Consider the following 27,973-nt stretch of genomic DNA (forward strand, 5'->3'; position numbering starts at 1 on the left):
TATATTCCACGTTTTATGTCATTTGCAAAAGATAAAATAAGAATATTAGTCAAATTTTTTACGCACGCGTGTCATAATTGCATAGTTCAACATGCAGCCTAAACTAGTGATCAACATCAAGCTAAACAAATTTTCATAATTTCTTAAATATTTAAATTATAAATAATTAGACTAATATTTTGTAATTATCAAAATCCTTTATGGGGTCAAAATGTATCATTAATTCTCCCAACAAATCCAATATACACATCCAATATTGACAAAATATTTGGAGATTTCTTCATCTCAAAAAGAATTATTTGGATTTTAGCTTCTCCTTTTTCTTGCCCTTTCTAGGACTTGCAAATTTTCCTCATTAAAATAAGCATCAACCCTTGTAGTGTGTTTAAGATTTGGGGCAAAAATGTGCAATGGAGCAAAAGAAGAAGACTTTGCAAAAGCTATAGAAACCTTTGCAACCATAGAAATAGACATAACATGATTAATAACAATCCCAATGGTGAGCAACTAGAAAAGGGAATAATGCACTTATCAATATCCATTACAGCAAAAGGAGTAGTCCTCTTATTTCTCACCAATAGCAATCCCACCTTAAGGGTTTCATGTAGCTTCAAAATAAGGCGTAAAATGTAAATTATTAGTCTTAATATTTCTTATTAATGTCGACTTTAGAGGTTTTCTTGATTCATTTTTTTCTCATTAATTCCAACTTCAGAGGTCTTCTTGATTCATTTTTACTTCGGATGATAATACCTAGTCAAATGACCAAAAATTCCACAATGAATGTATTTGGTAGGCTTCGAATCAAATTCAACATCAAGAAGAATAGTCTTGTGCCCAAAGGATTTCTCTAAAATATATTATTATATTGCAATATAGAATCCTTAGATGTAAAATCGTTGAATAAAATCCTCCACTCATTTATGTTTTGGCATACCAATATAGAGATACAAAAGATCAATTAATGTTCAGACTTGGAATAGATTTTTAGCTAGGTTAAAAAAAATTTAGTCACAACTGCAAACAGTGCAATAGGGTCATGCCCTAACCTTACTTTGGAAGAAGCTTGGTTTTGAATTTGTGAATTTAAATAAAAAGTACTATAAAATTATATTGAATTATCCAATCTACACAAATCCAAATCTATAACCCAAAAACCAAGTGCAATATAAAGATTTTCCCAATTCCAATGCATTCATTTCTCTAAGTACATATGTTACTCCAAATGAAACTAAAACAATTTTGGAGAGTATAAAGATCCACGTAATTTCTGATTATGTAAATTTTTTTTGATTATTAACATTTGGATACTCATTGAATATTTCAAATCTTCAAGCACAAATATTATTTGCACACTTGGAACTTTTTAAATGTGAATATTATTTATAGATTAAACCTGTTCCAAAATAAATAAATAAATAACTTTTGCCTTAATATCAGAGTTAATTTTTTCACCAACGCATGCCTAAATACCCCCTCTTCTTCTTTTTTTTCAAATCTAACAAAGATATTGCATAAAGAGATCCCCCACCCCTCCCCCCCTCCCTCCCCTTCACCTATAGACTAGCACATCATCATGTCCACCAAAAAATATAGAACAATTAAGCCCACTATCCTTCTCAGAATTGGTGTGTATATTTTTCGAGAACCACTATTGCCCCAACTTTTGTTTACTGGCTGTGCGTTTATTGTTCAAGGCTATATAGGCTCTAACTATGCAGGAACATTTTTGTCTTGGTGACCCAGTTCTTCCCTCAACCAAAGAGGCTGTCCCATTTTTCTAAAAAATAGAAATTGTTCTTGCGTTGGCTTTGGTGTGCCTTAAGGCCAAGGGCCAGGCTTGAACTCATTGCGTCGCACCTGGCTTAAAAGAGTCATGCTACGGGGAAAGCTGGTCCGGTCATGGACACAGCAATATTCCTCCAGTGGCTTACACTTGGGGCAGCTGAATTACATTCAAGTACAGGATTATGGAGTTCCTCGCATGTCTCGTTGCACCCTTGTTCATGGTTTTAAGTTATCATAGTCCATTCCCAATAAAACATTGCAGAAATAAATACAAATATTTCTGGGATGACAATGACGAACAATCAAAATCACGGATGCTTGAAATTGCACCTCCATAAAATGTCTAGGAACACAACTGACCTAGTATATTACATAATCTAAAATTATTAGGGAAAATTTTGTGATATACATTGCAGAAAAAACTGGCACATCAGTATGGTGATCCGCAAGGGCAGAACAGAAAGAATGCACACTATGAACACTCTTGTACTAGCAATCTGGCACTCTGAATCTCTGATCCTGCAAGGACAGAAAAATTTAAATAGTCAAAGACTAAAGCCTAATAAGGTAATTAAAAACTTTAACTACTCCATCATGCCTGTTCACAACACTGTAATACTGTTCATAGAGCTATGCAGCTATTTTTGAGGCAAAAAACACCAACATCACCCCCCCCCCCCCCCCAAGCTTTCCCAAAAAGTCATACATCTTCCCTAGGTTCAAAAAATAACAGGTGAAATTTAATTATAATAACACTTAAAACTCCTCACGATGATGTTGTATATTTTTCCTAATAATAAATTTGACCTCTAATGGTGTAAGTAGAAGCTCTAATGCCCTAAAAACTCAAATGTGATCCTTGAATAAGTTTCATCAAGAACACCAGCATTGACCAATGCAAAACTAGCCCATTGGAAAATACACGCGTAAGAGGAAAATGAATATATGTAGAAAGACGCATTGAATATTTGCTACTATGTTTATCTCATCAAATTTTTTTTTTAAATTGATATGTCTGTTAAGGAGTGCAGCAAATTAGTTGACTTCTCTTTTCATAGTCAACTGAGGGGTATAAATGTCATTACATTTAAATGTAAAGGAAGGCTGATGTCATTTTTCAAACGCAAGGTCTGCGTCTTTTCAACATATCTTAGGGGAGGTTAGCAACTTAGCGTATTTTGTCCTCATTACTATTTTGTTGTGAATCCGCTATTTTGAGTCATTATTTTGAATGATTTCAGAGAATTAAGTTTTATCTGATTCGCCATGTATGGTGATCAATATTAGTTTATTTCAATTGTCAAAATTAATAATTGCTAGGGTTACACTACTAAGATCCAATTATTCCTACAGCCTTGTGTTCGCTTACTCTGCACCTAATGAAATACTATCATAACTTGCTGCAGATTAAATGCCTTAAACTGGCCTGTGAGATTTCTTCTCCAACTAAATCTGAATCCATAATTTTCTCGCCCTAATTTCACAAATTCCCAATTTCACTAATAAAACCAAACCCAAAGTCAATTTCCCAAAACTGAATCTTTTATTTGTCCTGCATCAATTCTTCCATGGGGGCATAGTGCATCCTCAACCCTCCGCCAGATTACACTATTAACGCCTCTTGAAAGGAATTTATTAAGCCAAATCGTTACATTACAAATGACCTCTGACTTTACTTTTCCTCACCAAACCACTAGAAAATGACATAAGACTTGACGTTATGATTGATATCAAACAGCCCCTTTTAATCCAATATGCCCAAAACACTGGAGGATCAATGCCCAATTTGGGATTCAAGGAGTTACAATAGGATCAAAGTTCGATGATGGGATTGGGTTGCTTTATTCCAGTAGAAATGGTTTGTAATTTATTTGGTTTTTGAGATTTTTGTTTTGCAGTTCTTCATCTTTTTTCTTTTCTTTTGGAGGATATCTTATCCTCCCTACTTTCTTTCTTTCTTCCCTTTTACTCTCTCTAATAGATTTCCTTGTTTACTATTTCAAGGATGGGAAATAGAAAAGAATGCTAAGAAGGAATCTCCAAGGAACCTTACCAGCAGATCTTGGGAACAACACCTTCATATAGAAGGCAATCTCAAAAATGGGCCGGACAATTTATTCCTCTTTAAAGATAATAAGATACCCATTCTTTCAACAATGCCTCTGAAGTGATAATGACCCCATTAACCAAAAAGTAATTGCTTTGTTTAAACCACAACACACCGGAGCCACTGACATTTCACACTTAAAGCATATGTTAAACAAAATCCTTCAATTGCAAAAAACATAAAGTAAGAAAAATTAATGATGTCAACCCCACTCACAAATATTTGCATTTATATTTAATAGGTCATGTCGTACTTTACTCCGCCTGTGATGCACTTAATGATCCATGGTCACATAAATTTGCAGAAAATGATTCATATAGCCGACCCCACTTAGTAGGACTAAGGCTTGGTTTTATTGTTGTTGTTGTACTTTACTCTTAACTAGATATTCCCAAATTTAATATATATAAAAGGAACTTCATTAACAAAGAAAAAGGAAATTTAGAAAAAGTAGAGGATAAGATATCCTCCTAAAGCAACAACAACAACAAACCAAGCATCAAGTCCCACTAAGTGAGTTGGCTAAATAAATCCTTTTCTGCCAACTTATGCGATTATAGACAATATCCTTTGACAAATTGGGCCAAAAATCCTTATTCTCTATCCCATTCCAAGTTATTTTAGGTCTATCCCTACTCCTTCTACTGCCCTCATAGTAACTCACTCAGTTTTCCTCACTCGCACAATATGTGACCTACGTGCCCAAATCATCTGAGTCATCTCTCCCTTATCTTATCTTCTACAAGAGTTACGCCTAACTTATAGCAAATATGTTCATTTATTAATTTATATTTTAACATTATAACACTCATCCATCTAAGCATTCTCATGTTGAATACTTTTACCTTTTGATATGTTGTTTCTTAGTCATCCAACATTTTGATCCATATAGCATAGCTGGTCTTACAGCCGTCCTATAAAACATCCTTTTAATTTTAACGGTATTTTACAATCACAAAGCACACTTGAAGCATTTCTCCATTTTACCCAGCATGCTTTAACTTTATGCATTACATCCTCTTTAATTTCTCCCTCAGCTTGCATAATAGATCCAAGGTATCGAAATCTACTAGTACTATTGATTTCTTCATCATCAAGTTTAACTTTATCTCCAATATTGCTCCTACTATTACTAAAATTACATTTCATATATGCTTGTTTTATTTCTACTTACCCTAAAGTCTCTAGATTCCAAAACTTCTCTCTATATTTCTAACTTAGACTCTACTCTACCTCTAGTTTCATCAATCAAAACAATATCATCAACAAACAACATAACCCATGGAACCTCATTTTGGATACTCTTAGTTACCAAAGCAAAAAGATAAGAGCTCAAAGTAGATCCTTGATGTACACCTACTATAATCCTAACACTAGTCATTACTCCATCGTACATATCCTTAATGACATCGATATACCTACTACATAAAACCTTTTTTTTTCTAATACCCATCATAGAATTACCCTAGATACCCTATCATACACTTTCTCTAAGTCAATAAATATCATATGGAAGTCCCTCTTCTTTTCATTAAACTTTTCCATTAATCTTCTTCAAATATATATAACTTCTATAGTAGATCTATGAGGCATAAAACCAAATTAATTTTCTAAGACATTCGTTTCTAACCTTAATCTTCGTTAAACTACCCTTTCCCACAGTTTCATTATGACTCATAAGTTTAATTCAACAATAGTTACTACAATTTTGAGTATCTCATTTATTTTTGTATTTTTTGTATATAGGTATTAAAGTGTTTTTCCTCCATTCGTATAGCATTTTCTTAGTTTTTATAATTGCGTCAAATAAATTAGTTAACCATATAATTTGCTTATCACCGAAGCATTTTCAAATTTTAACTAGGATGTTATCCAATCCTGAAGCTTTTCCATTTTTCATCTTTTTTAGTGCAAATTTAACTTTGTGAACTCTAATCTTGCGAATAAATCTTATATTTTGTCTTTTTCTTCATTTGTCAATTCTAAGTTTAAGTTTTTTACTTGGTTTTCATTAAATAGCTTACTAAAATAATTTCGTCATCTTTCTTTTATGTCTTCTTCCTTAACCAAGACAATATCATCCTTATTTTGTATACATTTTACATTACCTAAGTCTTTACTCTTTCTTTCTCTATCTTTAGCAAGTTTAAATAGACCTCTTTCCTCTTCTATTGTATCTAATCTAGCATACAAACTATTCAAAGATCTATGTTTAGCTTCACTAACGACATTTTTTGCATCCTTTCTCGCACCTTTATACTTTCCAAAGTTATTTATGCTTCTACATTTTTTTCGTGTTTTACACCAAATTACGTTTCATTACAGCTTTGTGGACATGTTGATCCCACCACCAACTTTCTTTTCCAAAGTTATTTATGTTTTTGCATTTTTGTCATGTTTTATACCAAATTCTTTTTCTTTACGGCTTTTTGGACATGTTGATCCCACCACCAACTTTTTTTTCTATTTGAGAATCTTCCTCTTGATTCACCTAAAATCTCTTTTTCTTTTTTTTAATAGAACTAACTATCCTACTCCAAAGAGTGTTTGTGTCTACACCATCCTCTATAATGCAATCACCATCTTCGATCATTTCATGTTTAGATTTTATTACGTTTTCTCTTCCACCACCTTGTTCTCTTACACTGGTTTAACTTATCCTTTCTCTTTCATTTTTTAATACATATATCTAATACTAAAACTCTATGTTGTATGGTTAAGCTTTCATCTGTGATAACTTTACAATCCTTATAGGATAAACGATCTACCCTCCTAATTAAGAAAAAATCTATTTGATTTTTATTTTGTCCACTTTTTAAGGTTATAAAGTGTTCTCTCTTCTTAAAACAAGTATTTATTATAATACTATCCATATCTTCTTGAAATTGTCTCTTAAGGTCTTCTTCTAAACCTACTCAAGGAGCGTAAGCATTACTAATATTTATTATCCCTTGGCATAAGATCATCTTGATTTTCATAATTCTATCCTCTATTCTTCTGATATCTACAACGCTATCTTTTACATTTTTGTCTATAATAATTCCTACCACATTCTTATGTTTTCTTTTCCAATGTACTAGAGTCTGAATTTTAATTTATCAATTTCTCTAGCTTTCTCCCCCACCCTTTAATCCATTTCATCCATGCCTCTCCAAATCTTCTTATCCATCATGGCATCACCTGTCTAAAAAAATCCCACTTACCATAGTATAGGCATTTCAAAATCCAACCAGACCAAAGCTTCCCTTGTTCCTTTCATCCTCACATCCTCCACCACTCCATTGGTAACAAAAATAACATCTAAAATTTGTCATTGCTCCATAGTATTGTACCCCTTAACACCTCTCAAAGCCTCCTAGGCAAAAAATTAGCCAAGATTCTGGAATAGTAGTAACAAACTCATTAGTCGATAGTCTTTCACACTCCTAGAATGCTCCTTCTCAAGAAGAGCAATAAAAGTAGAATTTACATTCTTCCCCGCCAATGAAGTGATGAAAGAACCGCATAATACCTTCAAGAATCGCCTCCTAACTATCTTAAAAGAAAGCAACTATAAGCCATGGGGCCCTAAAGCCCTATCACTCTCCATCTTGAATAGTGACCCCTAACTTCCTTTATCATCTTCCTAATTTGCTTAGAATCTCACACACCCTATCCAAATCTAACACCAACTCCTTAGTAAGGCTCTCCTCCTCCCTTTGGTATTACAATCCCTCTCCTTCACCCACTTAACCCAAGACATCTATCTTCAACTAATACCTTCTCGAATAAGGACCACATCCAAGTCATTACTAAGGTGACCCCTTATAGCCCTTTCTACTTCACCATCCAAACCACACTCCTCCCACCTATCCAAATTCCAAAAACTCAATCTCTAGAATAATAACATTCTTCCTTTCTTTCATGTTGCCAAAAGCATCTTATTCAACACTTTCAAATTATTTTCAAACTTCAATTTATTTGTAAATTTAAAACCCAACCACCATTGAAAATGACCCTATCCCCTCTAGTTCTTAACACATTCCCTAAAAGGAGGATGCATTAACCAAAATTTCAAATCTAAAAGATTAAGGGCCCCATTGAATGGGATTAGCAATCAACAACACTAGGCAATGATCCAAAACTAGCCTAACTAAAACCTCTTGAACCATATTTGGGAATTCCAATTATTGGTAAAAAAGAAATTTTTTATACAAGAAGAAGCAAGTCTACCATGGTACCACGTCAAACCACCCAAGTAAGATGAACATTAGCCAAAGCAACATCTTTAAGCTACCAATCCCAAATAAAGGAGTCCAACACCCTTATACTACTAGTCATGAAACTCCTAATCTATCACTAGTGAGCCAAATGCCAGTATCACCTCCAACTACCAAATGGGGCTACAAAGCTCAAAGAGATTGACCAACTCATAAGGCTCGTGAATAGATGTGAACCACCAATGTCAAGAACCTCTCGCGTCTAATAACACAAATAGATAAAAAACCCAACTATGTAATCCTTGATAACCGTTGCCCTAGTGCCTTGGACAATAATCTACCTCCTAGACATGCCAAAGGGCAAAGCACCCAATCTTTACGCCTAGACTTCGAAATACTCCTCATAAAAAAACTATCCACCGCCCTTCAAATTCTTGAAGCAATAAGATATCAAGAGAAACTATACTAATTAACTCTTTCACTACCCTACACTTCCTGCAACTCCATTAGCCCCAAACATTCCAAAAGAGAAGCTACATTGATTGCCACTAACAATACCCAAATGCCTACCTCCTTACTCATTATTGATCAAAGTTGCAAGCCTACTAAGCTCTCTATCCAACTTCAAGATCTTTTTCCTCTCCTTTGTGGCTCTCGCTACCAATCCTAAACACTTCCCCATTAAGGTTCAAAAAGCTAAGTCCTAACTCATCGAGAAGGACTTAAGCCTCCTGATTGTCCCTCTAATGTCCTAGAAGGTCCACATGATGCAAATGTCCCCATTTGGCTAACCCCCTTTTGTAGAACAAAGAATCAAGAATAGTAAAAGAATGCTTCAAAGCCGGAATAATACATTTGGAATTACATTTCTTGAAGAAACCCTACGAGGTTCATTACTAGGATTACAAACCACATTATTTGTACAAGAATCAAGAATCAAATTGGGAACTATAGAAGGAGAAGCATTTAAAATAAACCACATTTAACGCATTTAACTTGCAAGGCTTCTCCAAAATCCAAACCTCATCTGTACTCTAAACTCACTTGATAACATTATTACAATGAATGTTCAATACAAATATCTTAAAAATTGGTCCCTCCCCTTCCTTCTCTGACCCTTGAGGTTCTAGCTATCCTTCATCTTGCAAATTCTCCTCACATTGGAAGTCCAAAATTTCCTTATATCGCAATTTCTCTAGTAATAAGAAGAAGAGAAACTGCTACAAGCATAACAAGGAATTAGAGACAAAGCAGAGAAGAAAAGCCAAAATAAAACATGGAGAGAGAAAGAAAGAGAGAGAAATGGAAAGAAGGAAAAAGAAGAAAGGAGGAGGAAGACATAAGAAAGAATACGAAAGAATAGATAGCGAGAGGAAGAGCGTTGCGAGAGAGAAAGCAATTGAGATTCAATTGATCCTCAAAACTTCTTAACCTTCCATTATAAGCCTATAATTATAGGCAACTAAGAAACCTCAAAGATAGAGCTATTAAAAATTACAGAATAACCACAAAACAATCAAAATTTGCAAACAAACCCGAAGCAATTAAAAAACTGAAATGAATATATATCCCTAAAGGCCTAAACTCATATAAAACCCCTAATTATAAATAACTATATGCCTTCTAAAGAACTATTTAAAAGGCAACTAAAGCAATCCCCTATCTACTCCATTAGCTTAATAGAATTTGAATTTGAAGGGTTAGATTGTGAATACCACTCTAAGATATTTGGATCAAGTGCGCACAGATCATCCCCAAGAAATTAAGTAGCATTTGAAGCAGGGTGAGCTCTCCACTAAACTAAAGGTCCACAAAAACCTCCATTTGGAAGTAGTCACACACTCATCATCTAAGATAGTTTCAATCTCATGTTGTTTGTCGTGGAATGATGGGTACTTAAGCAAATTTGCACAAGCACTAGAAACAAAGGCAAAAAACTCGAGGGTGCCACAATTAAGTGTCAAATCCTCCACATTGAAAACAAGACTGGTATTCGAGTAGGCAAATCAAGTAGATAAACATTAGATTGAAGTTTTCTAATAATATGGAATGGGACAATGTCTCGAGCATGCAATTTACGATGCACATTACAAGCTAGTTTATAATCTATATTATTCATAACAAGTTTGAGCCTGCCCTTAACATGCAAACCATATATATTGTGCAAAGAGTTGCACACACTTAGAAACACGAGCATCAAGTGGTAAAGGAATAAGATCAACAAGAGTATAGGGTTAGTATCCAAATACATACTCAAATGAGCTTTTGCTCATGGACTTATTTGTTGAATTATTATAAGAAAAACTCAATAGTAGGCAATACCAAGTCCCAATGCCATGTTTTTCTCCTACAACACACCTAAGGAAATCACGCAAATTACGATTAACAACCTCAATTTGACCATTGTCTAGGGGTGAAAGGCAGAAGAAAATGTCAAAGTAGTGCCACAGCTTCCAAAATGTCTTCCAAAAGTAACTAATAAACTTTATATCTCTATCAAACACCATGGAGATACAAACCATTTAGTTTAAGTGGTTTGACAACTTCCCTAAAGAATAGCTTCGCTATATATGAAGCATTAGAAGTCTTATAGCAATGTACAAAATGTTACAACTTCGAGAAACTACCAACTACCATTAAAAAAATCCATGACATCAACCTATTTTGGGCAAACTCAGGACAATATCCATGCTCAAGTCATTTTATGGCATGTGTGGCAAAGGAAGAGACGCGTAAAGGGCAGTTTTATCATTTACTAGTTTTCTAATTGGCAAGTGTGACACTAGGAAACTATCCAATGACATTTATTAAATAAGGCTAATAAACATATCCTCAAAAAGGGAATCAATCTTGTCTCCTACTTAAATGGCCAGCTAAACCGTTAATACTCATTACATGAAGAGGACTTATTACTACATTGTCAACCTTATTCTCAACACCTGAATGACGTTTGAGACTAACGACGTACTCATTCATGAATTCTACCCACCTAATATGCCAATAACTCAATTACTTTTGTGAACTCAAATGTCGCAATGCTTGGCGATCACATAGAGTACAAACTTTTGAAGCAACAAATATTGTCTCCAATAGTGGAGGGATCTAACCACGGCATAAAACTCTTTATCATAAGTGGTGTTCCTTCGTCTAGCCTCGCAGAGTTTTTCACAAAAGAACATTTTGGGTGTCCCTATTGGCTTAAAGCACTACCAATACCTACCCTAAAGGCATCATAAGCAACCTCAAAAGACTTTAATATAATGAAGATGCCTAAGTATAGGTTCTTGAGTCTTCTTCTAAATCTCAACAAAATCCCTAGTATCCTTAAGGGTCCAATAAAAGACTCCTTTTTTAAGTCGGTGGTTGGAGACATAATAGTACCAAAACCCCTAATCAAATGCTTATAGAAAATAATAGAACCATGAAAACACTGAACATATGAAACTGTTGTAGGCTCAAATCACTATCTAATGGCTTTGACATTGTCTCAATCAAATGCCATACCCTATATAGCGTCTATAAAACCTAGGAAGAGCACCCTAGTCTGATAACAAGTACACTTCTTAAAGGTAGCATACAATTTGGATTCCCTAATGTAAATGACCTAGATGCTCCTCTCCAAACCTACTATATACCAAGATATCATCAAAATAATTTTCCTATGAATGGTTGTAAGACGTGTCAGAACCCTTGTGAAAGTGCTATGGGCATAGAGAGGCCAAAAGCGTGACTAAAGACTCAAACAAGTCACCCTAGGTCTTCAATACAGTTTTCCATTCATCTCCTAGTCTAATGCAAATCTGATGATAACCACCATGCAAATTGATCTTGGAGAACCAACACAAAGCCCTAACATGTTAAGAATATCCTAAAAGTTTAAGGATAGGGAATGGTGATCATGTTAATGTCTCTACTATCTATTCACATTCTCCAAGATCCATTTTTTTTAGGGTAAGAAGTGTTGACACTGCACATGGACTAAAGTATGTCTCACAAAGCCATTCTCAACGAGTTCTCCTATCTACCTATTCAATTCAACATGCTCCTTTGGGTTCATCCAATAATGTGATAGATTAGGCAAATGTGACCCTAAGACCAAATCTATGGCATTTGAATGTCTCGCATTGGTGGTAACTTACTAGGAAGCTCATTAGGTACTATATCATATAATTCAACCAAAAACTTCCCTACCTCTTGTGGAAACTCACTTAAAACTCAATGATCTCAAAGGAAACTTCTCAAGCTATGGATGATATAAAAAACATTTGTTTTCTAAGCTTCCCATTCAAGAGTCCTACAATCTAGCTAGCAACTAGATGTTCTTCCAAACAGGGATGTGAGCTAGCTTGTTCCTAAACCTATGATCTTTTGATATAGCCTAATGGGGATCAAAATGATGCTCTTGTATTTGCAACAAAACACATTAGCATTTTCCCTACCATGGTTGGTCACATTAAGATCATATAAACCACAAATGCCCCCTAAAAGGACATGGGCCACATCCAGGGGTAGCACATCACAATAAATAGTCTCCCATCTAGATGGGTACAAAGCACATCTCAATGACTAGTAGGTTTGACCTACTTACACAATTCACGCTAAAAGGATGGGGGTGTGGTTGTACCTTAGTGTTCAATCTACCAAGAGCAGCTTCTAAGATGACATTCATCCTCCCATCAATAAACAATTTACAACAAATTTACATGTCTTATCTCCACGTCTAATGGAAGTGTGAAAAATAGTAGTTCATTTCCACTTCTCACCATCCATAACAATGGACAAAATACATCTCACCACACTAACATGGTTCTTATCCCCATCAAAATCATCTATTAACTCACCTATGTCCCAAGTACTCTACAACATCCAAAACTGACCCAATGACTCAAAAGGATCCTCTAAGCTACCTAACAGACAACTATTCATCTCCAAGGTGCTTACCAAAAATCTTAGGACTTGTGCCATTTGCCCATTGAGTTGCTCAAATTAATGGCCCAAAATGTCATAATGAAGGGGCAAGGTTTGGAGATCAAATGGTGAGGTCTTAGGAGGGATGGAGTCCATAATTTTGCTATAGGTCATGGCACGTAATAAGATGAGATAGAAGACAAATGCAGGAGGAAACCCAAATGGCAACAAGTAATATAAATTCTACTAAACTATTACGACACACACAAAAAGCTATCAAATTTAATGAAAATGAAATGGCAAAGCCTACTTAGTGAAACAAGGAAGATGGCTACTTGTAAGAAGGAAAAAAGAAAAGATAAAAATCTTTTTTTTTTTTGTAGGAGGGGGGGGAAGAATCAAGAAAACTTGGACTATGCAAACTTATTGATTTACCTAATGAAACGAACAGTTATCAAGCTTTATAAATGAAGGAATTCTACCTTAGAAAGGGCCTACAAGCTCACCTTTGACTCTAGATCAGCATGCTCTGTAGTTCCTCAGAAATCAGCCTAGTTTCTTGTAGCAAACATTCTATTCAGTCTATTCCTTGCAGAGTACTCCAAAATATCACAACAAATATGGATTGAATACTAGTAGGAATAGAAAAATTGGACTTGACACTGACAGGATCAATTTCTTGTCAGTATTCTGAAAACTTCGCAGCAAATCAACTAATCAGAGTCAGATTTGGTTTCTTTTCAGCAATCTTGAAAGTCTCGTAGAGAAGTCCAAATTTTCCTTGATACAATCCAATATCTCTAAAGGGCAGTCTATATCTCTGTTCTCATCAAATTAAGTTGGTTGGGTTATTGATAATTTAGAGATGGAGTATTAAAAATATGAGAGAGAGAGAGAGAGAGAGAGAAGAAAAAAGCAAGTCAAAGGAAAGAGAGGGGGGGGGGGAGAGAGTCAACTATCCTACAACCCTACATTCAGCTCAAGGCCTGCCCTCTTATATATTAATTAGGCTTCAGTACCATGAATCAATTTTGGCATAAGAAACTTCAGGCACATAAGCTCACTCACAATATAAACCATAGCTCTGTGTTCTACTTCAGCAGTAGTAGTTTGTTCTTGCTAACCTAACAAGATAACCTTCCACAAATGTACAGTATTCAGTCTTTAAGACTATGATTATCAATAGAGCCAGCTCAATCTACATCATAGTATCCCATTCTCTCACAATTTATATATATATATATATATAACAACAGAAGATATCATTAATGGAGAAAGAATTTACAAGAAGGAGAGTGAGAAATCTCTCAAGACAAACTGAGACTCTCCAATACTAAACAAAAACATCAAACATAAGAAATGCACAAGAAAAAAATCATCCAGTCAATGTGTTCCTCCAATCTCTTTGCAGCTCCTGAAAATTTGCCTGAAAATTTGCCTCTTTAAAAAATCCATATCCGACACACCACAAAGAGGCCAAATATTTTATTTTTTCCCAAACCAACATCTGATTCTATTTTTTCCCAGAAAATATCCTAGAATTATGTTCCATCCATAAACCTCATAATAGAGAGAAAAAGCCACACTTCCATAAAGTTGCCCTGTCCTTTATTTTGCCAAAACGTACGAAGGATATACCTAAAAGGTCTTCCACCGAGAGAGGAAAAACCCAGCTTTCTCCCATAACACCAAAAAGCATATTCCAAATACTCCAAGCAAATTCGCATTTCAAAAGAAGGTGAGAAGTTGTCCTAGAGTTCTTGTAACAAAGCACAAATGCATCAAGAGAGAAAGCCTACATAGATCTCCTAATTTGCAACAAGTTATTGGTACTTATCTTATTAAGCACAACCAACCAAGTAAAAGCCTTTATGTTAGGGGGAACCTTAGCCTTCCAAATAGGGGAGTATAGTGAGACAGAAGAGTTGGAATAAATCAAAAATTCAAAAAAAATTTGCAAGAAAACACACCTGACTGGTCCAAAGACCAAGAACGAATGTCCCTCCCCTAAGACAAATTACTCCCACTCAATAAAGATAACAAAGACAACAATTCCACCATCTCCTTGTTGTTTTGAGGTCTCCTAAAATGAAGATTCTAGGAAGCCAAAGGACTACTCAATTCACCAACAAAGAAAGAAATGGCTTTATTTTGTTCAGAAATGAGATGGAAAAAAAAAAAAAGGGGGAAAGAAATAGAAAATGGTGCATTCCCCAACCAAAGGTCTTTTCATAAACGAATATGAGAACCCTTCCCCACCTCAAATTTAGTGTGAGGGAAGAAAGAAGAATAAACTTGAGAAATGGGTCTCCACGAACTTCCCAAAGAGCATCTTAAATTGGCATTGGTATCCTACTCGTTCGCATCCAACCCAAACTTACTTCTTATTACTTTATGCCAGCGGGACGATTCTTCTAGATGGAAATGCCATATCCATTTAGCAAAAAGAGTGGTGTTTTTAGACACCAACTTGCCAAGACCCAAACCCCCCTCCTTTTTGGATCCACAAACCTTATTCCAACTCACTAAATGGTCCCTATGACTTCCTCCACCGGACCACAAAAACTCTCTCGTGATCCTCTCAAGCTTGCTCGCAACCCCCACCAAAATCTTGAAGACAGACAAGAAATATAACAGGATGCCAGCAAGACAAGCCTAAATCAGAGTAATTCTATCCCCAATAGAAAAGAGGACTCCCTTCCAACCATCTAATCTCTTCATCACCTTTTCCACTACCGAGTTCCAAAAATCTGCAGCTCTAGGGTTAGCCCCCAAAGGAACACCTAAGTATGTCAAAAGGCCAATCTAAAATACCAGACTGCACTTCGTTAGCTCACTCCCTAATACACTCAACTGGCACATTCATAGCTGCCAAATCACTCTTCCCCAAATGATTTTGAGCCCTATAAAGTTTTCTCAAAATACACCTAAAAGAGAAATTGTGATTGCCTACAAAGAAACAATATAATTAGTGAACTAGAGATGCGAAACCACCACCCCCTCTCCCCACTTCTAAACCTCTAACAAACCCCTTTCCACCGCTCTATCCACCATCCTACTCAAAACATCTGCCACAAGAACAAACAAAAAAGGGCATAAGGATTTCCATTTCTAAAGCCCTTCGAGGCACCAAACCAAGATTTAGGCTCACCATTCACTATTACTAAAAACCACAAATTGGACAAACAACCCCTGATCCAACAATGCCAACACGCACCAAAACCCTTTCTCGTAAAACCTTATCCAAAAAACTCCAGTCGCTTTATTGTAAGCTTTCTCAAAATCTAGTTTAAAGACAAACCCTCTCTTCTTATTCCTACGAATATCCTCCACCACCTCATTCCCAACTAAAATAGCATCCACAATCTACCTCCCCCTCAACAAACGAGCCTTGAGCACTAGAGATGGTATCATCAAGCACTGCACTTAAACCATCAGCTTAGACTAGTAATAATCTTATACACACTAGAAACAAGACTAATAGATCTAAAATCCTCCACTTTAATAGAATTATATCTCACAACTTTTATTACATTTATATCTCAACCTTTGTTGAGAGATCCTTTGAGATACCACAAAAATCCTACAACCAGCAACGAAAGGTGGTTATTTGGGATTTTACGTAAACGGATTTGCCACCCCAACCACAAAAGATATGCCAGGTCTAGTGACAGTTTAAGTAGATCAACAGCCCAACCAATTGCCTATATCAACATTTGTCTTCAAAGTCAGATTTGACATCCTTAGACAACTTCATGTTAGGATCCAAGAGTAGTTGGTTTAGCTCCCAACAAACCAATCTCACTTAGGAAGTCCAAGTTATGTTTTCACTAAGATAGATTCAACCATTTCCTAAACTATAACATCTCATTACAGAGAAAGTAACGCACAATACCGAAGTCTTTGATTTGAAATTTAGCTTGAAGCCACCTCTCAATCTTGATTTGGTCACTGATAATAATGATGATAACATCAACATAACCTACTATAAGTACTACACATATCTTTTATTTTTATCTTTTTTGTGCTAACAAAGACTGAATGACTAGAGCAGCACTAGATAAAGCCAAAGGTAAAGACCATCACACTAAACTTGTCAAACCAGACTCGGGGAGACTACTAAATACCATAAATGGCATCATGCAACCCACATACTTCAACACCCCCTCCCCCCCCCCCCCCCCCCCCCCAAAAAAAAAAAAAAAGCAACACACTCAAGAGGTTGCTATACCTCTTTGTGCAAATCTCCATACAAGAAGGCATTCTTCACATCAATTGGTGTAAGGGCCTATCAAAATAAACTACCAACAAGATCAATAAACGATAAGAATTTAGTCAAGCACCAAGGAAAAGGGTATCAAAAATAATCAAAATACCACATGTTTGGGCGTATCCCTTGGCAACCAAGCAAGTGTCCCTCAAAAGAGACCTTGGGAAGATATTTGGTGTAGACACAACGACACCTAACCAACTTCCTTACTAGGAGGAAGATCCAACAAGTCCTAGGTCCCTCGAGTGATCAAGGCATCTATTCCACATCCATTGCATGCTTACACCCAAGGTTAGCAGGTGCTTCAACATGTGATGAAAGGATAGAAACAGAGGAAATAGACAAGGCAAAAGAACACATACAGCTAGTCGGCTAGGAAGGCAGAAAACTAAAACATAATGAGCAATAAGGTAAACAAATCAAGACCATTGAGTACATGTTTGAGTATCTTTCTAGTAAGCAACATGCAAATCCAAGTCACTATCATGGATCTCCAAAACCAAAAGTCAAAACGATGATGGGCAAAAGAGGTGGTTGCATGGTGGTAATGATGTTTGTGCTTAGTGCTTACTTACTGTCATTAATAAACCCTCAATTGTTTCTCTAGGTCAGCAAACTTAATACTATTGGATTTGGAAGAGTGGAAGATTTCTAGAGAGGGATAACGGTACAAATAGAAGGACCGACACATGAGAGGGGATAAAAAATCGTTGGACTAAAAAAAAGGTTCTTCCAAGGAGGACTTTGCACTAGAGAAAATATTACAAAGGTGGGGATCATTACATCTATAACCTTCTTGAGTTCACAAGTACCTGAGAAACTCATTTAAAAAAAACTTGTCCTCACCATTATCTGGAACATGAACAACACATGTGCACCCAAAGACACGAGGCAAAACAAAGAACATGCAGGTTTACAGAATATAGGTACACAATGGAGACGGAAATTTTTCCTCCTAAAACACTAGAGGCATCTTGTTGCATAGAAAACAAAATCGGTCCAAAAGGTTTTAGAAACATGCATCTAAATAGAGATGGTGCTATGTTAAGTAAATGCCTATTTTTTTATTTTGGCTACTCCATTCTGCTGAGATGTACGTATACATGATGTTCGATAAATAATACCTCTACCCTCTGGACAAATAGAAAGATTGAACCTCATTTTTAAGAAATTCAAGTGCATTATCATATAAAAAATTTGAATACCCAAACTAAGCTTCAATTTTCTAGCAGAATTAAGTAAATACATTCAAAAGTCCATACCTGTTTTTAACAAATATATCCAAACCAATGACAAAAAATCATCCACAAAGGACACAAAATATTGATGATCATTCTAATTCTTGGCTCTACACAGACCCCAAATATCTGAGTGAATAATAGGAAACAATTATTTACTAAAGTACTCGATTCAGATGGAAAAGATGTCATGATAGGCATTCCCACTCAAAAGGAAAAATAGACTTGAACATGGGAAAAACTTATTGCAGTTTTCGAAGGGATAGATGACCCAAACAAGCAAAACACTAATCAAGAGAAACACCATGAGTAGAAATTGAGGAAGCAAATGACATGGATTGGATCTACTACGATTGCCATCAAAATAGTACTAGCATCCTTCTCAAGCCATCCACAAATCTTCTTCTTGAGATCCTAAGTAACACAATGAGAAGAAGAGGGTCACAAGATATGAGATTTAATTAATTGACTAATTGATAACAAGTTCAGCAGAAATTTAGGCACAGATAAGTTATAAGACAAAGAAAAGAGGCATAGAATGACACAAAAGAATATTGCCATAGCCAAAAATCGATGCAACTAAAAGTGACCTTAAAGTGTAAAGTAGTAGGTTTCTAGGATGGGAAGAGACACTAGAATCAATAATCCAAGATGAATAAGCAAGGAGCCTAGTCCTATCTCAATCAACCATAATATCATTAGATATAGAAGATTGTGTTTGGAGTTGTTGAACCATGCAAACAAGATTGTTATACTTCACTCAAATGATGTACTCAACTCTCTAGTGGAGTGGCAAGATGCACTTGTAAGTTTCAATAATGGAATCACCCTTGGCAAGAGAAACTGGCCCAAGTTGGTTTCTAATGGAGATCTCAACGACAATCAATGGTATGGTATTCCTTACGACAATAAATGCAAATGCAAGAATTGCCACAACAAACTCCTCATCCTAATACACTACCTTTGCCACAACTCCTTTCCAAACCCCATCCTCATCCTCATCCTCATCCTACAACACTTCCCTTACCACGATTGTGATCCTGAACTATCATGGGAAGAAGCTTGCGAAGAAGATTTAGAGCCATTTTGGTAATTCTTAGATTTTAGCAAATGCTTTATTCATGGATGGTATGGATACACTGGCAAGAATTTGATCATGGATGGGTTGAAGCTCATGAGTCAACCTAGACAAAAGCTTGGCAGCCAAAAGCTCCGCCCTTTGCCTCTTAATCATTTCAACACGGAAGTTTATAGATGTTGAGTTTCTCCAACATAACCTTCAAAGTGCTAAAGTATTCCCTAATGGCCTACCTTGGTCATATTTGAAAAACTTCTCATATAGGTCAAAAAAACATGAGTTTGATTTTATTTTGTGAAGCTTTCACGAAGATCATCTCACCCTTGTTTGTTTTATAAAACATCACGTTCACAGCAATTCATGGCTTCATGCTATTCCACAACCACACAAGCAATGTGTCATTCTCTTTCATTCAATTTTTATGGTCATTGGAGTCTAAAAACAGAGGAAAATAAAACAAATACTTGGACTTCCCTTCGCATTAATATACTCATGCAGCGCCTGAGACCACAATACGTACTTGGAGGATCCAACCAATTTGATGGTTGTGATTGATGGTTGTGATTGTTAATGGCATCAACTAAAATTCTCTCTATAGAGGCCATCGAAACCATCCCCTATATGCACTGCAATCAGCCACACCAGTATCGGGGATACATAATGTAGCAACTATGCAGAAACAGGCAGCACAGACTGGCACGGCGCATTTCAAAGATACAGAACAAAAATGAAGTCGCAAACCTACAAGGAATTCCTTGATTAGCAGAAGGCAAATCACAAGCAGCACCACAGGCACTTAATAAACAACATGGCAGCCCAACAGCTGCAGGTATTATTGCTGGAAGCAACTAGAAGCGAGTGCAAGCAAGAGCAAGAAATAGAGTCACTGAACACCAATCGCAACCACTGACAACTGATACAAGATTGCAAGAAAGCAAGCAATCACGAATGCACAGCAATAAAGCAGCATTATCATGCCACAACCAGCCAGTGAACAGCAGAACAGCAACAGCGGTATACCCACATCAATAAACCACTACAAAAACACACACACCACCCTACCAAGGATGCTGCACAGCCAAACCAAGATGAAAAATGAAACTAAAAGACTCAAATCAACCAGAAAATCAAACTTGAGAACTAGTGAGGGGAAGCTAAGGGGGAAAAAACAAAAAACAGAGGCTAAAAACAGCTCAGAAAATTCGATTCAGAGGAGGTTCATGCTCTAAAACCATGTTGTAAAGTTAGAGATGGAGCAGAGAAGAAGAGAAAAGGAGAAGAAAAGAATAAAACAAGCGAAAAAAAAGAGGTGGCAGTTCCCTGGGGCCTGACATACAGCTCCAGGTCTGCCCTCTTATATGTTAATAAGAATAAAAAAGACCTAGGACAGAAACAACCCCACTCACACAACATAATTACTAAAATAATATATTTTCTTCTAACAGTATTAAAATGGACTGGGGGAAATTAAAGAGGAGTCTCTCTCACAAATAGACCTGGAATAGAAGAGGGCTATGCTGCCACAGCGGGGCTATGATGATGATTCTAAAATATGATGCTGGAATGACGGGAAGAAGCAGCTAAGAGACTGCAATAATGGGAGAAGGATTTCTTTGATGGCTGGAAGGGTTTCTAACAAAGAGTTCTGGAGGAGGCCTGGCAACAAGTCAATATGGTGTGGGTTAAAGACTTTTCTGGCAAAGACTTGACGAAGTTCCTTTACCAGTGCAGGTTCAAATCAAAGCCTCTTCCAGGGATGAAACTTATTGTCCAGCAGAAGCAGCAGTTTTTTTTTTTTTTTCCCTCCAGGATTCTTCTCTAAATTTCAGAACAGTAAACAGGTTTTTGGGTCCTTTTTTATTTTCCTGTTGTATCCTGCTTTTTAAGTTCTTTGCAGCAGCAATAAAGAGTTTTTTTTCTTAAATCAGAGTGCCTCTGCAGATCTGGGAAAGTTAGAAAGGATTAAGGTTTTGGTTTCTAGGGGTTTTGCTGAAGGCAGCAGTGATGGCTGTGGTGGATGGTTGGTATATAGAAGTTGGGATCCGACACCAATGACATAGGGCAGCAACAGACAGAAACAGCATGAGAGACCTGAGAAAGAGAAACAGAAAGAGGAGAAGAGAAGAAAGAAGGAACAAGAAGAGAGGAGATGAGAAACTGCTGCAGGCAGGTACAGGGTATTAGAGACAGAAGAAAATAGAAAAAGCAGAAACAGTACAGGGAGAAAAAGAGAAAAAGGAGAAGAGAAGAAGGGAAAGGAAGAAGAAAGGTGGATGAAGACGTGAGAAAGAGGGGGAGGGGGAGGGGGAGAATAGACATATGCGACAGGGAGTGATTGCTGTAAGAGATAAGGCAACTTGAGATTCAATTAATCCTCAAAACTTCTTAAATTTACAAATAACCCAAAACAATCAAAATTACAAAATAACCTCGAAGTAATTAAAAATCCCTGAAATAAATAAATATCCTTAAACTAATATAAAATCCCTAATTTCTTAAATCAATGCTTTCTGTAAAAGTGTTTAAGAGGCCGTAAAAGTGGTCCTCCATCAACCTGTTAGTCGAGGAAGACAACCTCTCTTGATGTGCTACAGGCCTGCGAAATTCTGGTTCAGCAGGGAGAATTCTAAACCCACCCACAAAATCTGCATTTGCAGTAGGCTGGGACCTCCTCGAATAAGCAGCCTCCTTAGTTGGGCCTAAATTATCTGTCCACTACTTTCCAAAGATGGCCCTGCCTGACTCGTATTAAGATACCCTGCATGGGTTTTAGCTGCAGAGTCTTGAACTCAAAGTTGCAGTTGCAGTTTGTCAAGTAGGCCTTACCATCCTTCCCTCAACATTGAGTAACTTTCCTTTACTGAGCCGAGAGTTAAGGAACCCTGGGATATTCTTCTTTCTCCAATCATAATATTTGAAAAGTTGCCCCCAGCAGAGGGAGGATATTCTGGCAGCATCCCTAATTTATTTCCTTGATGAAAATTACCAATGTTGAGCTCTTTCCTTCCTTGTCTGCCTCACAGGGAAACTTCCATTGACCCTTACTAGGCATTAACAGCCATTAACATTCCCAAAGACCGGAAACCATGGATCATATTTGCAGAACCACAGTCCAAACACCTGAAACTGCATCTCTGCTATGACCTCTTGAGACACACACCCTGCTTCATCTGCTGCTTTGAATCTTGGTGGATATGAGTTGTGCACATAAAGAATTATCACTCTCCAAGAAGCATAGCACTGCTATAAGAATCCCAAAGTATATTATTTTAAAAAACACTAGCAACAATACAAAAACACATGCAGTAATACAACCATTTCTAACTCAAGAGGAAGTCAATAAAATCTATTACATGTCGCACATCCATCACATTCTGCCCAGTATATCTGGAACTTGACGTCTGTAGCTGCCTATTTAGTATCCCAAGGGGATGTTTCCTCTCCTTCAAAATCTCATATGTTCCTTTCCAACGATCCCTTCTCTTCCCTAAACTCATGCCAGTCTAGGAGATTCCACAAGAAACAAGCCAAATGTCACACCCATTTAATACGGAATAATATGATAAAAGATGATGCACCATTTCAGCTGCACTATTTACACAAATAACATCCATTCACCATTATCTTAACTTGTTCTGGAGCTTATCAATTGTTAAGACCCAAAATACTACTTCCCATGCACCAACATCTTGCCTTTCAAAAGGAAGTTATCCTTTTCTACCCAGTCCCCACATTATGGTTGTCAATTCTCAAAATTAGGAATTTAACATTAAAACAGCCACCTTCATTAGGCATCCCCATTATAGCATTGCTAAATCTTCACCTTTAAATTGACCCTCATATCATATAGCAGATCAAAGAACTCTAGTAAGTTATATAACTCTCGATCTTTGCAATGCCTCAGAAAAGTCACATTTTGACTAAGACCTCCCCTTATAGGGTGCAACAAAGAGCTTGCAAAAGAATCCTTATATATTGCCAACAAATAAAGATTCCGAAACCAATCCTTCAAAGATTGTTCCCCCTCATCATCTCTCCTACCAAAACAGTACTGACTCACCACCCCCAACTTCACATGATGTGCCCAAGGAATCATCCTACTCTTTTCTTATGCACTTCCACACACCAAACCCAAAGGGCTCTTTGAGATCCTTGAAGTCTCAACGCAGTCCAACAAATCTAGCTCATAATTAGCCACAACCGTCATGATGATCCTTTTCCACCATATATTGCCATAACCATTTGCCAAGGTGAGTTTTCTCTCTCCAGCTTTGATAACACTATCAAATGTTTCCTTCACAATTACTTCATAGCAAGGATATAGAAATGAGATACTAAACAGATATTTTCAAGGCATCATTCCCATAAAACAGACTATAAGTCAGAACATTCATTTTAATTCCATCAAGACTAGAGATTTTAACATTCCTGAATAGCACAGCCTTTTTATCCCCACTCTCCTTCAGTGTAAGCAACTGCCATGCTAAAGAAAAACATGTCAAATAAAAATTGTGGGCAAGCAGATATCAAATCCATCTCTATCTGACATTAAAAAGCACAAACCTGTTAGTTTTGCTTCAGCCGCACTAAATCTTTCAAGATGACTCATTAATACACAAAAATAATCATGCAACATATTTTTTCATATCCATCAACTTCACCCAGTGTACCAGCAATACTCAAATAGTCATATCGAAGAGAAAAAGCATGCATTAAATTATATACTCTTGATTCAAATTCAGGTCCTCATATATTGCCTTTGATTCCACCTGAACCAGTACCATGATATCAATCAACAGATATGAACATTAATATTGCCAATATTTCATCTAGCCCAAGTAACATGAAAGGCGAAGATCTTCCAAATAATTTCATAGTTGAGGGTATGCCCTCCCAGCAATTAGGAATAATCACCACTGGAATAATGCCTAAAATAATAAATGGCTACAAAATAAAAAAAATTTAAAATGTTTCATCATGATAATCAGGACCATAATGGCATGCTTAGCTACTGCAGTGATAATTTTGGAGAACTGAGCATCAACATTTAATGAGTAAAACAATGCAAAACTAGAAGTATATTACTGAAAATCTTTCAAAAATTCAGCCATTGCTCCTCAGTTGAAAAGTGACTTGGGTAATAACAATTCAATAAATATTAGGCGGGGCAAATCCGTTAACTAAAAAAACACTCAATAACATCAACAACAAGAACATGAAAGTTTACATGCAAATTGAGAAGGCTGTCAAACTCAACTGGACACTGCAATATAAGCAGCTGATGAGTAAAAGGTTGTTCATTTTAAGGCTTTATAGAAGGACAATTAAACTATAAACTGAACTTCAAAAAGTTCCAAGTAGAATGTACCAGCATAGAGTAGATAATCAGCTCACAGGCAAGTCATCTTCATCTGAATTCTCTGGCTGAAGTGGTCCCTTAAAACCACTTCTATTATCTCTGAGAAGTTCCCGGGCTGCTTTTTCTAGAAAATCCTTGGCAGCAGTTTTAACAGATTGTTTCTCAGATGACTGATATTTTCTCTTCTTTTTAGCACTCTTCTCCAAATATTTAAATTTTGATCCCTCTCCACTGCTGATATCCTTCATACTCTGCTTTTGCCCTGTGGAAATTAGTTCAACAAAACTGGATGAAACATAAGGAAAGAAAAAAAAAAAGTCATACTGTTTAAAAACAGATCAGCTGACAACCTACCCGGAGTAAGATCAGGCAAAGAATGCTGAATGAAACGGGCTGCTGCCTGATAATTTAAGGTAGCAGAAGGTCGCAAAGGAGCTCCAAGAACAAATTCAAATTCTTGTAATCAGTAAAAAACTTAACACCAGAGAAACTTATGGACCGAAATATAGCAAAAAGCCTAAAACAATAATGAAGTTCTCAAACAAATCAGGTTTCAACATTGAATTTGACATGCTATGCATTAGACTTCCCAAACTGCATGGCCATTGCTTTTGCTTTGTTTTAAAAAGCATATTGCCATAAATTTCATCCTTGCTGTGTCGTTCAAGATGAGCATTCAGCAATAAATAAATTACTTGTCATTGGAAAATACCTTTACTCAAATCAATGAACCGCTCTAGTTTGTCTTGATACAAGCTTAATCTCTCCTACATATACAAAGCCAACCAATAAAAAAATTAAAAAACAAACACACACACACAAAACGCACGCGCTTAAATTAGTCAATATCAATAAATCAAAACCACAAAATAGAAATATGCCAAATGGTGAAATCCAAACTGTAAGTGCAGGCCGTTAATCAAAGCATCAAAACTCAAGTACTCAAATTATCAAACCATAATATATATATATATATATATATATAACAGTAGTACTAAGAACCAAAATAATGTAAAATGGAGGGAAACAAGATGTCCTCGGCATACAAAAAACTACAACCAGATAAATTACATAAGAGCAGCCTTCCAATCCCTTTGAAGATCAGAGAACGATAAGCCCAAAAAAAAAAAAAATGAATGGGCCCAAAAGGAAGCCAAGAACAACATTCTATCCCCTAGGGCAAGATGTTCAGCCCCTAAAGATTCTCATGTTCCTCTCACTCCAAAGGATTCAAAAGGTAATGAAAATTGCTCCACTCCATGATACACAGCCCTTTATACTCTAACCAAAATCCCAATACTTCATGAGCAAAAATCTCCCACATTCCAAGGTGCCACCCAAGCTTTCACCAATATAAGAGAAGAGAGCATTCCAAAGTTGTAATGCGACCCTCCAATGCAGTAGGAGGTGTGCATCCATTTCATTGGACTCACAGCAAATGATGCACATACAGAGACATATAAGGCTTTCTTATCTGCAACATATTATATGTATTGGTCCTACTCAATATAACAATCTAGATAAATGTCTAGATTTTCCAAGGCATCCTAGCCTTCCAAATGATGTGGCTCCAAAAACATCGAGAGAAGTGATTTTTAACAGACGTGAGAAAAAAGATTTTTCGAAGAGAACAACCCCCAAAGAATCTCCCTCCCACACTCTCTCATCCTCCCTACCGGCTAGAACAAAAGGGTCCAACAAGCTTATCGACCTTTCTTCCGTTGAGATTCCTACAAAATGGAAATCTCAAGAAAGAAATCCCCTTGGCAAATATGAAAGAGCTGTAGCTGCATTGAAACAAAAGACTTCCCTAAAGCGTACCCTATTTCTGCTTCCTACTTTGAAGCAGATCAGAGGAAAGAACTGACTTGCCACCTGGGGACACAAACTTCCGTGGGCATGAATGAAAAATACCACTTCCTCTCTTCTCCAACATAGTTCAACGGAATCGACATTTACTTTTAATCACCTTGTACTGGGAACTCTACTTTTAGCCGAAACCCCGACATCGATTAAGGATATGTTTGTCTATGCCACAATGTCAAGCCCCAGACTCCCCTTCGGATTTGGGTCTACAAACCACTTCCCAATTAATCAAATGTCCTCTCTTGCCTTTCCCATGACATGCCCAAAGAAAATCACGCATCGAACTCTCTAAAGCCTTGATGATTTTCGGAGGCACTCTAAAAAGAGAAAGGAAATAAAAAGAAATGTTGAAATAACTTACAAGTTCTGATTTCACGGGATGCGAGTCAGGGTGAACACCACTGCATTTCAGCCTCGCTGAAAACAGCAACCCAGGTAAAATTAAATTTGAAGCATCTTTATCACGGGTTTAAAAAAAAGGCTACAATTACGGGTGCAAGAGGGCCTACATGTGAAGAGCGTTGAAGTGGCTCTCGCAAGCACGAGGAGACATTCAGCACGTTGGAGAGGCGGCAGTTCGGCGAGAACTGCTGGGTCGGAGAGAGACAAGAACTCGAGGAACTGAGGTGTAAGCTCTTCTACGTTCTGTAATGTTCTCTCCACTGCTCCGGTAACTCGCTCTGGGATTACCCTTCTCTGTGTTGTACCAGCTTCCATTGGCTCCCAACTCCTCTCTCTCTCCCCCCTGCTCTCCGCGGTTAAGGGCTTTAAGCAGCCGTACTCTCCGGCTTTTTCCCTCTCAGTCCAGGGTTATGAACAGCTCTCTCTCTCTCTCTCTCTCTCTCTCTCATCAAGGGTTTGATTCTTTCGAACAGCTCTCGGTGCTTCATTGTGTGACGGGCTTTTTTGGAAAACATGAAAAGGAGGCTTCATTGGTAATTAGAAGAAACAGTGTTTTTTTCCAATTTTAATATTTTTTATTAGAAATTTTTTAAAGGACCAAACTTTTTTTTCCAAATTAATGTGCCTTTAAAAATCATTGGTCCATTTAACATATATTAAGTAAAAAACACTACATAAATTAGTGACTTTTATATAAAAGAAGTTACTCTATATAACTTTTTTGGTTTAAACATGTTGGATGGACCAATGATTTTTGC

General features: G+C 36.7%; 1 protein-coding gene across 1 annotated transcript; it reads right to left on the reverse strand.

Annotated features, from left to right (window-relative positions):
* Nucleotides 1-2,007: 2,007 nt before the first annotated feature.
* LOC131151886 (uncharacterized) lies at nucleotides 2,008-27,723 on the reverse strand. Its single transcript, XM_058103349.1, has 6 exons — nucleotides 27,323-27,723; nucleotides 27,175-27,230; nucleotides 25,660-25,714; nucleotides 25,302-25,382; nucleotides 24,957-25,209; nucleotides 2,008-2,307 (listed from the first exon to the last, which is right to left on the reverse strand). Exons 1-5 carry the CDS (start codon nucleotides 27,528-27,530, stop codon nucleotides 24,974-24,976), a joined length of 636 nt encoding a protein of 211 aa, XP_057959332.1. The 5' UTR covers nucleotides 27,531-27,723; the 3' UTR covers nucleotides 2,008-2,307; nucleotides 24,957-24,973.
* Nucleotides 27,724-27,973: the final 250 nt, after the last annotated feature.

This window comes from Malania oleifera, chromosome 3, assembly GCF_029873635.1.
Source record: "Malania oleifera isolate guangnan ecotype guangnan chromosome 3, ASM2987363v1, whole genome shotgun sequence".
Lineage (NCBI taxonomy): Eukaryota > Viridiplantae > Streptophyta > Magnoliopsida > Santalales > Ximeniaceae > Malania > Malania oleifera.